The sequence below is a fragment of the Astyanax mexicanus genome, chromosome 17, assembly GCF_023375975.1.
Source record: "Astyanax mexicanus isolate ESR-SI-001 chromosome 17, AstMex3_surface, whole genome shotgun sequence".
Taxonomy (NCBI): Eukaryota; Metazoa; Chordata; class Actinopteri; order Characiformes; family Acestrorhamphidae; genus Astyanax; species Astyanax mexicanus.
The window spans coordinates 6,205,766-6,221,656 of NC_064424.1; the positions used below are offsets into that span (position 1 = coordinate 6,205,766).

General features: G+C 39.0%; 1 protein-coding gene and 1 long non-coding RNA gene across 3 annotated transcripts in view; one reads left to right on the forward strand and one right to left on the reverse strand.

The window, feature by feature from the left end:
* LOC125782453 (uncharacterized) overlaps window positions 1-15,891 on the reverse strand; it is a 110,920-nt gene that overhangs the window by 74,015 nt on the left and 21,014 nt on the right. The gene's annotated exons all lie outside the window — the stretch shown is intronic.
* capn5b (calpain 5b) overlaps window positions 1-15,891 on the forward strand; it is a 90,379-nt gene that overhangs the window by 33,023 nt on the left and 41,465 nt on the right. For both annotated transcript variants that reach the window (XM_049466560.1, XM_022675979.2), the window contains exon 3: window positions 14,685-14,816. In XM_049466560.1, coding sequence (XP_049322517.1) covers window positions 14,685-14,816 — 132 coding nt within the window. The remainder of the gene's footprint in view (window positions 1-14,684; window positions 14,817-15,891) is intronic.

Consider the following 15,891-nt stretch of genomic DNA (forward strand, 5'->3'; position numbering starts at 1 on the left):
TACACACATTTTTTGTGTACATTGTCAAACTACTCCTAGCAAATTTGTTGAATTCTCTTGGTATTTGGTAAAAATAAACATTGAACATATCTGATGATAAATTGTGAAGGAATAGTCGATATCTCAAACGAGGACGAAATGGCAGATGGTTGAATTTGTGAGATGCCACATCAAAACAGGAGGTCAAAGCCTAGGTAATGCCAGGTGTTTTGAGGAGGTTATAACGGAGAAAAACTCACAAAATTTGACCGGCCTGCTTATCTAAGGCTGTTGTTTGATGTAGAATTAGAATTTCAAATACATGTATTTTAACAGCGCTAAAGCGCCACCTGTATTTTAAATGGATATTTCACGTGTTTAACAGGATAGAAAACTCTTGAAAATTGGCACACTCAATAAGACCTTAAAATTACTTTTACCGGTTTCTCTGTTTGGCCCGGTACGATTTGCGCTGTTGTGCGAGGGCCCTACGTCCCCCTGTGACAGGGGGACAACTCGTTATTATTATTATTATTAGGGCCCGAGCACCGAAGGCGCAGGCGAAGCCTGCACCGGAGGTGCAAAGCCCTATTGTTTTTGGTCCGTTTATTAGGGCCCGAGCACCGAAGGCGCAGGCGAAGCCTGCACCGGAGGTGCAAAGCCCTATTGTTTTTGGTCCGTTTATTATTATTATTATTTTTATTTACAAACTTCGCGCCCATTTTTGAGGCCTTTCCGATACTCGAAAACTCTTGCATTTTGGCACAGACGTCAAAGCCGGTAAAAAATTTTAAATTACATTGTTCACAGGTTTGGGCGTGGATCAGGAGCTCTATAGCGCCCCCAAACAATGCCAGTGGCCGGGATAAAGTTTGTCCAATGTGCACCAACTTTGGTACGCTCATTGACCTCATTATACCGATCAAGAATCACTTGGATTTATTTGACTCCGCCTAACAGGAAGTCGGCCATTTTGGCAGGAAGTCGCAAAATAAAAAGTTTCCCGTGGTGTTTTGGGTGGGTTACGATGTTCGAAAACTCATAAAATTTCACAGGCCTATTGGGCATAGGCTGTACTTTGATGTATCATTGGAATTTTTCATATTCATAATTTATCAGCTCTCTAGCGCCACCTATTTTATATGACATTTATAGAAAGCTCTTAGCCTCTTCTAAATTAGCAGACCCAATAATGCCTTTAAATGATTTCGAGAAATGTAATCATTTTTCTAATGTGGTGCTAAATGACTCTACAGCGCCCCCTATTTGATTTAGGCTAATAAATTAGCGGTAGCTGTCTCAAATTTTCCCCAATGTTCAAAATTTTTGGTAGAAACATAGATATTACGATGCCACACATAATACCCATTGGCCTGTATTAGCTCCGCCGAACAGGAAGTCGGCCATTTTGAAAAATGTTAAATTTTTAAACATTTTTCACATACTCATTCGAACTCCTCCTAGAGTCTTTGTCAGATTAAAACTAAATGGTCTGTGGATAGTCTCCAGACATAAGTGGTGCTAAATTGCGAAGGAATAGTCGATAGCTGAAACGATGACGTAATGGCGGGCAATTGATTTAATGGAGACACAACACTAAACCAAATAGAAACATTAGCATGGTCAGAATACAGCTGCTTGGAAATTCATGAAACTTGGCAAAAACATAAAAGACATCATTACACACATTTTCAGTGTTGATATGATTGACTCCGCCCAACAGGAAGTCGGCCATTTTGAAAAACGTGCATTTTACACACATTTTTTGCATACTTTGTCGAACTCCTCCTAGGGAATTTGTTGAATACTCTTGATATTTGTCAGCAATAAACTACTACCATCCGTGATGATAAATTGCGAAGGAATAGTCAATATCTTAAACGAGGACGAAATGGCGGACAGTTGAATTGCTGGAGATACCCCATTAAAATAGGAAGTAAATACATTCTGGTGTTGGTAGGTGTTTGAGGAGGTTAAACAGGTTGAACACTCACGAAACTTTACAGGCCTGCTTGATTTAAGCGGTCCTTTGATTAAAAATTGAAATTTCATATATACATATTTCATTGGCTCTATAGCGCCACCTAGGTTTCAATGCATATTTGACATTACGGAAATGCTCAAAAACTCTTGAAAATTGTCAGATTCCATAAGATCTAAAAACACTTTACAAATATTGTGATAATTTTTTCATGTGTATCTAGCGGACTCTATAGCGCCCCCTAATTCATTCGTTTAATAAATTAGCTGTGGATGTGTCACAATTTGTCTAATCTTCTCAAATTTTGGTAGGAGCGTAGATACTATGACTCTGCACATATTTGCAATTGGTTTGTATTAGCTCCGCCCAACAGGAAGTCGGCCATATTGGATTTTGTAATTTTTTTACACTTTTTTTCACAAACTCATTTAAACTGCTCCTAAAGTCTTTGTCAGATTACCTCTAAATTAGCTGAGAATGAACATCAGACACAGTTGATGAAAATTGCCAAAGGAATAGTTGATCGCTAAAACGGTGACGCAATGGCGAGCAATTGATTGAATAGAGACGCAACACTAAACCAAAGTGAAACCATGACTCAGTCAGAACACAGATGATTAAAAATTCATGAAACTTGGCAAAAACACAAGAGACATCATTAGACACGTTTTCAGTATTGGTAGGACTGACTCCGCCCAACAGGAAGTCGGCCATTTTGAAATATCTGAATTTTGCATTAATTTTTTGCGTATGTTGTCAAACTACTCCTAGAAATTTTGTTGAATTCTCTTGGTATTTGGTAAATATAAACATTGAACATATCTGATGATAAATTGTGAAGAAATAGTCGATATCTTAAACGAGGAGGGAATGGCGGACGGTTGAATGTTTGAGATGCCACATCAAAACTGGAGGTTGACACATAGGTAATGCTAGGAGTTTTGAGGACGTTATAAGAGAGAAAAGCTCACAAACTTTGACCGGCCTGCTTATCTGAGGTTGTTGTTTGATCTAGAATTAGAATTTCAAATATATGTGTTTTAACAGCTCTATAGCGCCACCTGTATTTTAAAAGGGTATTTCACATTTTTGGCAGGATAGAAAACTCTTGAAAATTACCACACTTAATAAGACCTCAAAATTACTTTCACCGGTTTCTCGGTTTGGCCCGGTACGATTTGCGCTGTTGTGCGAGGGCCCTACGTCCCCCTGTGACAGGGGGACAACTCGTTATTATTATTATTATTATTATTATTATTATTCTGCCTCTTTGCGTCCATTTTTGAGGCATTTCCGATACTCGAAAACTCACGCATTTTGGCACAGGCCTCAAGCTCGGCGAAAATTTTAAAGTTCCATAGAGGCTGGACTTAGGCGTGGTTCAGGAGCTCTATAGCGCCCCCAAACGTAGGCAGTGGCCGGGATGAAGTTTGTCCAATGTACACCAACTTTGGTACGCTCATTGACCTCCTCATAAAGAACAAGGATCAATTTGATTTATTTGACTCCGCCCAACAGGAAGTCGGCCATTTTGACAGGAAGTTGCAAAATAAAAAGTTTCCCGCTGGGTTTCGGAGGGGTTAAGATGTTTGAAAACTCCTAAAATTTTACAGAGCTATTTAGCTTAGGCCAAACTTTGACCTTCAGTTGGAATTTCGTAAATTCGTGTTTCATCAGCTCTCTAGCGCCACCTATTTTATATCACATTTATAAAAAGCTCTCAGCCTCTTGATAATTGGCAGATTCAATAAGTCTTTGAAATGATTTAGAAATATTTTGTCGTTTTTCTCATGTGTAGCTAGATGACTCTACAGCGCCCCCTATTTTATTTAGGCCATTAAATTAGCTGTAGCTGTCTCAAAATTTCTCCAATATTCTAGATTTTTGGCAACAACATAGAGAGTATCATCCCGCACATATTACCCATCGGCTGGTATTAGCTCCGCCCAACAGGAAGTCGGCCATTTTGAAATTTGTGGAATTTTTACACATTTTTCACGAACTCATTCAAACTCCTCCTAGAGTCTTTGTCAGATTATCTCTAAATTGGGCGTGGGTAGGCTCCAGACATACATGGTGATAAATTGCGAAGGAATAGTCGATAGCTGAAACGATGACGTAATGGCATGCAATTAATTTAATGGAGAAGCAACACTAAACAAAAGTGAAACCATGACATGGTCATAACACAGATGATTGAAAATTCATGAAACTTGGCAAAAACACAAGAGACATCATAAGACACGTTTTTAGCATTGGTAAGACTGACTCCGCCCAACAGGAAGTCGGCCATTTTGAAAAAAGTGTGTTTTACACACATTTTTTGCATACTTTGTCGAACTCCTCCTAGGGAATTTGTTGAATACTCTTGATATTTGTCTGTAATAAACTACTAACATACTTGATTGTAAATTGCGAAGGAATAGTCGATATCTTAAACGAGGACGAAATGGCGGACAGTTGAATTGCTTGAGATGCCCCGTTAAAACAGGAAGTGAATACATTCTGGTGTTAGTAGGTGTTTGAGGAGGTTAAAAAGGTTGAAAACTCTCGAAAATTTACAGGCCTGCTTGATTTAAGCAGTACTTTGATCTGAAATTAAAATTTCATATATACGTATTTCATTGGCTCTATAGCGCCACCTAGGTTTCAATGCATATTTGACATTACGTGAATGCTCAAAACCTCTTGAAAATTGACAGATTGCATAAGACCTAAAAACACTTTACAAATATTTTGACAATTTTTTCATGTATAGCTAGCGGACTCTACAGCGCCCCCTAATTTGTTCATTTAATAAATTAGCCGTGGATGTGTCAAAATTTGTCTAATCTTCTCAAATTTTGGTAGGAGTGTAGATAGTATGACCCTGCACATATTTGCAAATGGCTTGTATTAGCTCCGCCCTACAGGAAGTCGGCCATATTGGAATTTGTAATATTTTTACACATTTTTCACAAACTCATTTAAACTGCTCCTAAAGTCTTTGTCAGATTACCTCTTTTTTTGCTGTAAATGAACAACAGACATATTTGATGATAACTGCCAAAGGATTAGTTGATCGGTAAAACGGTGACCCAATGGCGAGCAATTGATTCACTAGAGACGCAACACTAAACCAAAGTGAAACCATGACACGGTCAGAAAACAGATTTTTGAAAATTCATGAAACTTGGCAAAAACACAAAAGACATCATTACACACATTTTCAGCATTGGTAGGACTGACTCCGCCCAACAGGAAGTCGGCCATTTTGAAATATCTGCATTTTACACACATTTTTTGTGTACATTGTCAAACTACTCCTAGCAAATTTGATGAATTCTCTTGGTATTTGGTAAAAATAAACATTGAACATATCTGATGATAAATTGTGAAGGAATAGTCGATATCTCAAACGAGGACGAAATGGCAGATGGTTGAATTTGTGAGATGCCACATCAAAACAGGAGGTGAAAACCTAGGTAATGCCAGGTGTTTTGAGGAGGTTATAACGGAGAAAATCTCACAAAATTTGACCGGCCTGCTTATCTAAGGCTGTTGTTTGATGTAGAATTAGAATTTCAAATACATGTATTTTAATAGCGCTAAAGCGCCACCTGTATTTTAAATGGATATTTCACGTGTTTAACAGGATAGAAAACTCTTGAAAATTGGCACACTCAATAAGACCTTAAAATTACTTTTACCGGTTTCTCGGTTTGGCCCGGTAGGATTTGCGCTGTTGTGCGAGGGCCCTACGTCCCCCTGTGACAGGGGGACAACTCGTTATTATTATTATTCTGCCTCTTTGCGTCCATTTTTGAGGCATTTCCGATACTCGAAAACTCACGCATTTTGGCACAGGCCTCAAACTCGGCGAAAATTGTAAAGTTCCATAGAGGCTGGACTTTGGCGTGGTTCAGGAGCTCTATAGCGCCACCAAACATCGGCATTGGCCGAGATGAAGTTTGTCCAACGTGCACCAACTTTGGTACGCTCATTGACCTCCTCATAAACAACAAGAATCACTTGGTTTTATTTGACTCCGCCCAACAGGAAGTCGGCCATTTTGACAGGAAGTTGCGAAATAAAAAGTTTCCCGCTGGGTTTCGGAGGGGTTAAGATGTTTGAAATCTCCTAAAATTTTACAGCGCTATTTGGCTTAGGCCAAACTTTGACCTTAAGTTGGAATTTCGTAAATTCGTGTTTCATCAGCTCTCTAGCGCCACCTATTTTATATCACATTTATAAAAAGCTCTCAGCCTCTTGATAATTGGCAGATTCAATAAGTCTTTGAAATGATTTAGAAATATTTTGTCGTTTTTCTCATGTGTAGCTAGATGACTCTACAGCGCCCCCTATTTTATTTAGGCCATTAAATTAGCTGTAGCTGTCTCAAAATTTCTCCAATATTCTCGATTTTTGGCAACAACATAGAAAGTATCATCCCGCACATATTACCCATTGGCTGGTATTAGCTCCGCCCAACAGGAAGTCGGCCATTTTGAAATTTGTGGAATTTTTACACATTTTTCACGAACTCATTCAAACTCCTCCTAGAGTCTTTGTCAGATTATCTCTAAATTGGGTGTGGGTAGGCTCCAGACATACATGGTGATAAATTGCGAAGGAATAGTCGATAGCTGAAACGATGATGTAATGGCAGGCATTTAGTTTAATGGAGACGCAACACTAAACAAAAGTGAAACCATGACACGGTCATAAAACAGATGATTGAAAATTCATGAAACTTGGTAAAAACACAAGAGACATCATAAGACACGTTTTTAGTATTGGAATGATTGACTCCGCCCAACAGGAAGTCGGCCATTTTGAAATATGTGCATTTTACACACATTTTTTGCATACTTTGTCGAACTCCTCCTAGGGAATTTATTGAATACTCTTGATATTTGTCAGTAATAAACTACTAACACACCTGATGATAAATTGCGAAGGAATAGTCGATATCTTAAACGAGGACGAAATGGCGGACAGTTGAATTGCTTGAGATGCCCCATTAAAACAGGAAGTGAATACATTCTGGTGTTAGTAGGTGTTTGAGGAGGTTAAAAAGGTTAAAAACTCTCAAAAATTTACAGGCCTGCTTGATTTAAGCAGTACTTTGATCTGAAATTAAAATTTCATATATACGTATTTCATTGGCTCTATAGCGCCACCTAGGTTTCAATGCATATTTGACATTACGGGAATGCTCAAAACCTCTTGAAAATTGACAGATTGCATAAGACCTAAAAACACTTTACAAATATTTTGACAATTTTTTCATGTATAGCTAGCGGACTCTACAGCGCCCCCTAATTGGTTCGTTTAATAAATTAGCTGTGGATGTGTCAAAATTTGTCTAATCTTCTCAAATTTTGGTAGGATCGTAGATAGTATGACCCTGCACATATTTGCAATTGGCTTGTATTAGCTCCGCCCCACAGGAAGTCGGCCATATTGGAATTTGTAAGATTTTTACACATTTTTCACAAACTCATTTAAACTGCTCCTAAAGTCTTTGTCAGATTACCTCTTATTTCGCTGTAAATGAACAACAGACATATTTGATGATTACTGCCAAAGGATTAGTTGATCGGTAAAACGGTGACCCAATGGCGAGCAATTGATTCACTAGAGACGCAACACTAAACCAAAGTGAAACCATGACACGGTCAGAAAACAGATTATTGAAAATTCATGAAACTTGGCAAAAACACAAAAGACATCATTACACACATTTTCAGCATTGGTAGGACTGACTCCGCCCAACAGGAAGTCGGCCATTTTGAAATATCTGCATTTTACATAATTTTTTTTGCGTATGTTGTCAAACTACTCCTAGCAAATTTTGTTGAATTCTCCTGATATTTGGTAAAAATAAACATTGAACATATCTGATGATAAATTGTGAAGGAATAGTCAATATCTCAAACGAGGACGAAATGGCAGATGGTTGAATTTGTGAGATGCCACATCAAAACAGGAGGTGAAAACCTAGGTAATGCCAGGTGTTTTGAGGAGGTTATAACGAAGAAAAACTCACAAAATTTGACCGGCCTGCTTATCTAAGGCTGTTGTTTGATGTAGAATTAGAATTTCAAATACATGTATTTTAACAGCGCTATAGCGCCACCTGTATTTTAAATGGATATTTCACATGTTTAACAGGATAGAAAACTCTTGAAAATTGGCACACTCAATAAGACCTTAAAATTACTTTTACCGGTTTCTCGGTTTGGCCCGGTACGATTTGCGCTGTTGTGCGAGGGCCCTACGTCCCCCTGTGACAGGGGGACAACTCGTTATTATTATTATTATTATTCTGCCTCTTTGCGTCCATTTTTGAGGCATTTCCGATACTCGAAAACTCACGCATTTTGGCACAGGCCTCAAGCTCGGCGAAAATTTTAAAGTTCCATAGAGGCTGGACTTTGGCGTTGTTCAGGAGCTCTATAGCGCCCCCAAACGTCGGCAGTGGCCGGGATGAAGTTTGTCCAACGTGCACCAACTTTGGTACGCTCATTGACCTCCTCATAAACAACAAGAATCACTAGGTTTTATTTGACTCCGCCCAACAGGAAGTCGGCCATTTTGACAGGAAGTTGCAAAATAAAAAGTTTCCCGCTGGGTTTCGGAGTGGTTAGGATGTTTGAAAACTCCTAAAATTTTGCAGAGCTATTTGGCTTAGGCCATACTTTGACCGTAAGTTGGAATTTCGTAAATTCGTCTTTCATCAGCTCTCTAGCGCCACCTATTTTATATCATATTTATGAAAAGCTCTCAGCCTCTTGATGATTGGAAGATTCAATAAGTCTTTGAAATGATTTAGGAATATTTTGTCGTTTTTCTCATGTGTAGCTAGAGGACTCTAAAGCGCCCCCTATTTTGTTTAGGCCATTAAATTAGCTGTAGCTGTCTCAAAATTTCTCCAATATTCTCGATTTTTGGCAACAACATAGAAAGTATCATCCCGCACATATTACCCATTGGCTTGTACTAGTTCCGCCCAACAGGAAGTCGGCCATTTTGAAATTTGTGGAATTTTTACACATTTTTCACGAACTCATTCAAACTCCTCCTAGAGTCTTTGTCATATTACCTCTAAATTTGGTATGGATAGGCTCCAGACATACATGGTGATAAATTGCGAAGGAATAGTCGATAGCTGAAACGTTAACGTAATGGCGGACAATTAATTTAATGGAGACGCAACACTAGACCAAAGTGAAACCATGACACAGTCATAAAACAGATTATTGAAAAATCATGAAACTTGGTAAAAACACAAGAGACATCATAAGACACGTTTTTAGTATTGGAATGATTGACTCCGCCCAACAGGAAGTCGGCCATTTTGAAATATGTGCATTTTACACACATTTTTTGCATACTTTGTCGAACTCCTCCTAGGGAATTTGTTGAATACTCTTGATATTTGTCAGTAATAAACTACTAACACACCTGATGATAAATTGCGAAGGAATAGTCGATATCTTAAACGAGGACGAAATGGCGGACAGTTGAATTGCTTGAGATGCCCCGTTAAAACAGGAAGTGAATACATTCTGGTGTTAGTAGGTGTTTGAGGAGGTTAAAAAGGTTGAAAACTCTCAAAAATTTACAGGCCTGCTTGATTTAAGCAGTACTTTGATCTGAAATTAAAATTTCATATATACGTATTTCATTGGCTCTATAGCGCCACCTAGGTTTCAATGCATATTTGACATTACGGGAATGCTCAAAACCTCTTGAAAATTGACAGATTGCATAAGACCTAAAAACACTTTACAAATATTTTGACAATTTTTTCATGGATAGCTAGCGGACTCTACAGCGCCCCCTAATTGGTTCGTTTAATAAATTAGCTGTGGATGTGTCAAAATTTGTCTAATCTTCTCAAATTTTGGTAGGATCGTAGATAGTATGACCCTGCACATATTTGCAATTGGCTTGTATTAGCTCCGCCCCACAGGAAGTCGGCCATATTGGAATTTGTAATATTTTTACACATTTTTCACAAACTCGTTTAAACTGCTCCTAAAGTCTTTGTCAGATTACCTCTTATTTCGCTGTAAATGAACAACAGACATATTTGATGATAACTGCCAAAGGATTAGTTGATCGGTAAAACGGTGACCCAATGGCGAGCAATTGATTCACTAGAGACGCAACACTAAACCAAAGTGAAACCATGACACGGTCAGAAAACAGATTATTGAAAATTCATGAAACTTGGCAAAAACACAAAAGACATCATTACACACATTTTCAGCATTGGTAGGACTGACTCCGCCCAACAGGAAGTCGGCCATTTTGAAATATCTGCATTTTACATACATTTTTTTGCGTATGTTGTCAAACTACTCCTAGCAAATTTTGTTGAATTCTCTTGATATTTGTTAAAAATAAACATTGAACATATCTGATGATAAATTGTGAAGGAATAGTCGATATCTCAAACGAGGACGAAATGGCAGATGGTTGAATTTGTGAGATGCCACATCAAAAAAGGAGGTGAAAACCTAGGTAATGCTAGGTGTTTTGAGGAGGTTATAACGAAGAAAAACTCACAAAATTTGACCGGCCTGCTTATCTAAGGCTGTTGTTTGATGTAGAATTAGAATTTCAAATACATGTATTTTAACAGTGCCATAGCGCCACCTGTATTTTAAATGGATATTTCACATGTTTAACAGGATAGAAAACTCTTGAAAATTGGCACAATCAATAAGACCTTAAAATTACTTTTACCGGTTTCTCGGTTTGGCCCGGTACGATTTGCGCTGTTGTGCGAGGGCCCTACGTCCCCCTGTGACAGGGGGACAACTCGTATATCTTTGTTAAAGAAAAAAACTTGTCATTCTCAGGGACCGAAAAAGTCTTAAAGCCTTATTTTTCATGTTTAACTGTTATAGTAGGACAGAGTTCAGTTTGTTAAGGGTCTAATTGTTCTATTATTACTGTTCCTGTATTATTTTATTATTTATTTTATGTGCACACTGCTGCTACCAAAAAAAGCCACTAGATGGCATTACAAATATATCTTAATTAAATTATTTCAATTTGACCATTAGTGCCTAATGTGGTGTATTACAGATCACTTGTATCACTTTGCATCACTTATATCAAGCCCACCTTTTAAAATAAGATATTGTAAATTTGATGAATCAAACCAATGACTGACCATAGACTAATCTAAAACTGGCATAGGCCTCTCTGCTGTAAAAAAAACAAAATCGAGAATCAAATCGTGTCGTGACCCTAAAATCGGAAATAAAATCGAATCGAGGATTTAAGAAATCGTGACGCCCCTAATTGTAATAGACGCAGAGTCTGAAATGTTTAAACAACATAGGCAGAAGGAATGAAAATAGACGGGTTGGTGGAGGGTAAGATAGCAATGAGCATCGGACGTGCCTTGAAAGTCTGGCAATTATCCAATTATAGTTTATTCCTGTTGGTTGATTTCTTATGATACAACTATTTGTTTAAACCACTCAGAGGCCATGCCAACTAAAACCCACCTGGAACCCCTCTAGCCCATGATCCTTCCATGTGATCCCCACAGGAGTATGTTGCCTGTTGAGATTCAGTGTGCTCTAGTGTCTTAAAACTCTTTAAATACACAGTTTAGGAGACTTCCTGGTGCATTGCGAAAAGAAAGAGGTCTGTAAGGCAGCGGTTCAGGCTCCACTGTAAATGCTTAATCTTTCTCTTGCACTCATTTGTAGATCCTCCTGAGGCTGAGTGGTGAGAGTAAATGAGCTGTAGCCTGTGAGTTCACACACATTCACACACATACTGTATATGCACACACACACACACACACCAGCTCCCTGTGTAGTGCTCTCACTGGGCCTGGCTCTTATCTGCTATTCTCTCAGCTCCTTTACCATCTCTATTCCTCTGTGCCTCCTGGCCTGAGGTGGTTCCTGTGGTCAGGGCAGTGCTATGCTGTGTACTGTCTGAGGTGATGAGAGTCCATTGATGTATATGGAGGTTGATGGGGTCATGCTGCCTCTTTCAGATTTGTGATGCTTAAAAAGTAAATTAAATGGCATGCTTTAAGAGCCTGCTGTACTCTTTGTATAGCGTTTTCTCATTAGTGGTTGGTTTGTTTTCACACACAAGAACACTTTTCGAATCAGTAGAAGTGCCATACGTCACTTTTCTGCATGTAGGTTCGTAAAAGCTTTAGACATTTGCAGTTAAGAACAGTGCTCGCTTTTGTGTTGCATGGCACTCACTCCTGAAGGCTTACTCTACCTCCCGGCCGCTGCGCTCCTCCAATGAACGTCGCCTCGCTTTACCAAACACTTACACAAAGCAATCCAGACTGTTCCCATACAGAGTTCCCCAATGGTGGAACAAACTACCTTCCACTACCAGATCAGGAGAATCTCTCGCTATCTTTAAGAGACTCCTGAAGACAGAGCTCTTCAAAGAGCACTTACTCTCCTAACACCTCTAACACACTAACTACTTCTAACCTCATTTCCTTCTTCCCCTCCTTCACTTCTCTATCCCTTTATTTCCCTTCGACCTCCTATGAGCCCTATCTAAAATGGTTTATCTTAATTCCTATTACTTTTGTACTTCATTATTGTAAGTCGCTTTGGACAAATGCGTCTGTCAAATGTAATGTAATGTAATGCATGGCATTTCACCATGCAGCAGCTCCTCCAAACCAGAAGACGTTTTGGTATCAGAGGTCCTCACAGGCCAGTGTGAGATAAACATTAATAACCATGCCGTCAGCACGCACACTTACTCCACAAAGCTAAAACCTATTCCAGGTCTGTTATCGCCATGTTACAAAATGAACCAGTCATGCGACCCCACACATGGCACCTGGTAGTGCTGTGCGATATGACGATAAATATCGTGGGGATGATAGAAAAGTGTCTATCGTGCTGCTTACCTTCTATCGTCCCTATCGTTTCTACAGTAATTTAATCAATTATTCATGCAAATATATAAAGTAGGCTACAGTGAAATGCATTGGCGTGGTCACTTTGCACAAACTCGGTTTATATAAGTCATAATAAAGTACTCTTCCCAAAAAATCTTCATAATGTGGTTTCGCGACATGGCGCTGCTTTACGTTATTTAACGGACACGCAGGTTTGCGACATGCTTCACGTTATTAAACTCATGAGAGCAATGGAGACGCATTGTTCTTTTGAAAAAATTAGCTACTGATACATATATATATTGCTGCACTAAAAGGTAGTAATTCTCATTTGTGAAAGTTGGGTTTCATAAATAAATAAAGTTGGAAAAAAGTAAGCAATGATATTATTTTGTCATATTTTTCGAAGAATAACTGAAAACATACCTAAATGTTGTATATCATGATATATATCGTTATCGGGATATAAAAAATTCCATATCGTGATATATGATTTTTCCCATATCGCCCAGCACTAGCACCTGGAGCAAATAGCTTCCACACCAGAGTCCACTTTAAGTAAACCCCAGATAATCGATTTCAGGAGGATCATAGGACCGGTACTCTGGAACGCTCCCAAACTCAGGAACAGATTGCACATTTGACCAAATGTACCACAGTCCAGAGACCTAGTCTAGTGTAAAACCTCTCTATTAAAGGGTACTTTTTTGTATCTTATTCTACTGCTCTTTTCTTTAGTCTCTTCAGACAGAAAATAGCGTGGTGTCCTTGACTTTTGCTTCATGTTATCCCATTATTTAGGACTAATTACTCCCTCTGTGTAAAAAAAGGGTTCTTCAAGCATAGAGGATAAGCATTTTTTAAGCAAATTGTCGATTTGATAAGAAAATTATCTTGATACGATAAAATGTTTCTGCATTACAGCTCTAGTCCTTAAAGGTCTATGAAGCATTTTAGTCCGGTCTTCATTCCTCCAGCCTCTATCTATATTTCATTTGTTTCCCTCCCTCCTCCTTCTGACAAATATTTTATGGCTTTCATCACAGATTCCCATTTCATCTTGCCTTGCTTGCTTTTATTGCCCCTTTAATCCATGAGACTCCTGATGTCTGCCTGTTTTTTTACCCCTCCCCAGAGAGGGAGTTACCTTCCTCAGTCTATTTTTCCTTAGTAGGACCGGTTCACACATACAGGGTTTGGACAATGAAACTGAAACACCTGTCATTTTAGTGTGAGAGGTTTCATGGCTAAATTGGAGCAGCCTGATGGCCAGTCTTCATTAATTGCACATTGCACCAGTAAGAGCAGAGTGTGAAGGTTCAATTAGCAGGGTAAGAGCACAGTTTTGCTCAAAATATTGCAATGCACACAACATTATGGGTGACAAACCAGAGTTCAAAAGAGAACAAATTGTTGGTGCACGTCTAGCTGGCGCATCTGTGACCAAGACAGCAAGTCTTTGTGATGTTTCAAGAGCCACGGTATCCAGGGTAATGTCAGCATACCACCACGAAGGAAGAACCACATCCAACAGGATTAACTGTGGACGCTGTACGAGGAAGCTGTCTGAAAGGGATGTTCGGGTGCTAACCCGGATTTTATGCAAAAAACATGAAACCGCAGCTGCTCAAATCACAGCAGAATTCAATGTGCACCTCAACTCTTCTGTTTCCACCAGAACTGTCCGTCACCACAATAAATTATTGTGCTCTAAAACCAGGTGTTTCAGTTTCATTGTCTAACCCCTGTATGCTGTATCTGAATACCCTGCTTTCCAGCTTTCTAACTGTTTCTCTTCTGCTGCTCTCTGTTTCTCTCCGTCAGGAGCTGTGTGATGACCCTCATTTGTTTGTGGACGGGATCAGTGCCCATGACCTGCACCAAGGGCAGCTGGGAAACTGCTGGTTTGTGGCGGCGTGCTCCAGTCTGGCCTCGCGTGAGTCTCTCTGGCAGAAAGTAAGTTTGTGTTTGTGATGCTGTGACGCTTTATGGTTGCTATTACTTGTGTCTACAAATTTTGTAGGTACTGGATTTGTATAAAGCTTAAAACCTGATATTTGAACTGAAATAATCTGACTTTTCATAAACTTAAAATTACTATAATCTTTTTATTCTAAAATATACAAATATGCTACTCAGATAGAACCTGTAAATGGCTAATCATGAAAGGGACTAAAACTTGCAAGAAAAGAGCAAATAATAAATTTAAAGAAGTTTTATGAACATGTTTTATTATATTTGTTATATTCTAGTCACAGGACCATTGAGGTGTTTGTGGACCATTGAGGTGTTTAAAAACTCCAGCAGCACTGCTGTATCTGATTTACTTACTGTACCAGCTCAACACACACTAACACCTCTTACACCACCACCATGCTAATCAGTGCTAATCACTGCAGTGCTGAGAAAAATGACCCACCACCCAAATAATAATAATAATAATAGCTGCTCTGTGGAGGATTTCTCTCCTCTGTAGTCCGAAATATTGAAGAACAGGGTGAAAAGAAGGATAATAATACAATTTATACAGAGAAACAGATACAGGACTACAGTCTCTAATCATAGAACTACAAACTACATACCTCTGACCGATCCTGAATGATGAGATCAGGTGATAAAAACCTTGTCCTGTATGTGTTGTGTCTGGAACTGGATCTTGTTATCAATAATAACCATGGAAACCACTTAAGCCCCTCTCACTGGAGCACAGCCTTACCCTGCGCTCATCGCCTCTGGACATCTCTGAACTCCAGCTGACTTCTGGTTGCCATGGTTTTACTGACGCCATGGTTTACAAAACACCATGGTTTATTATTCCGTGATTTCACCACAAATCAGATCAGTGTTCCCAATAAAACAGATTCTGGAGGGAAACTCTTTGTTTGTGCAGTGAGGGTAAGACGCTACCTGTTAGTAATTGCCACTTTGCTTTCGCTTTTAATTTGCTTAAAGTTAATCTCTGTTCAAATGTGTGGCATCAAAAACTCCGCTCACCCCACAGAATAGGCCACCATAGAGCAGCTATTATTAT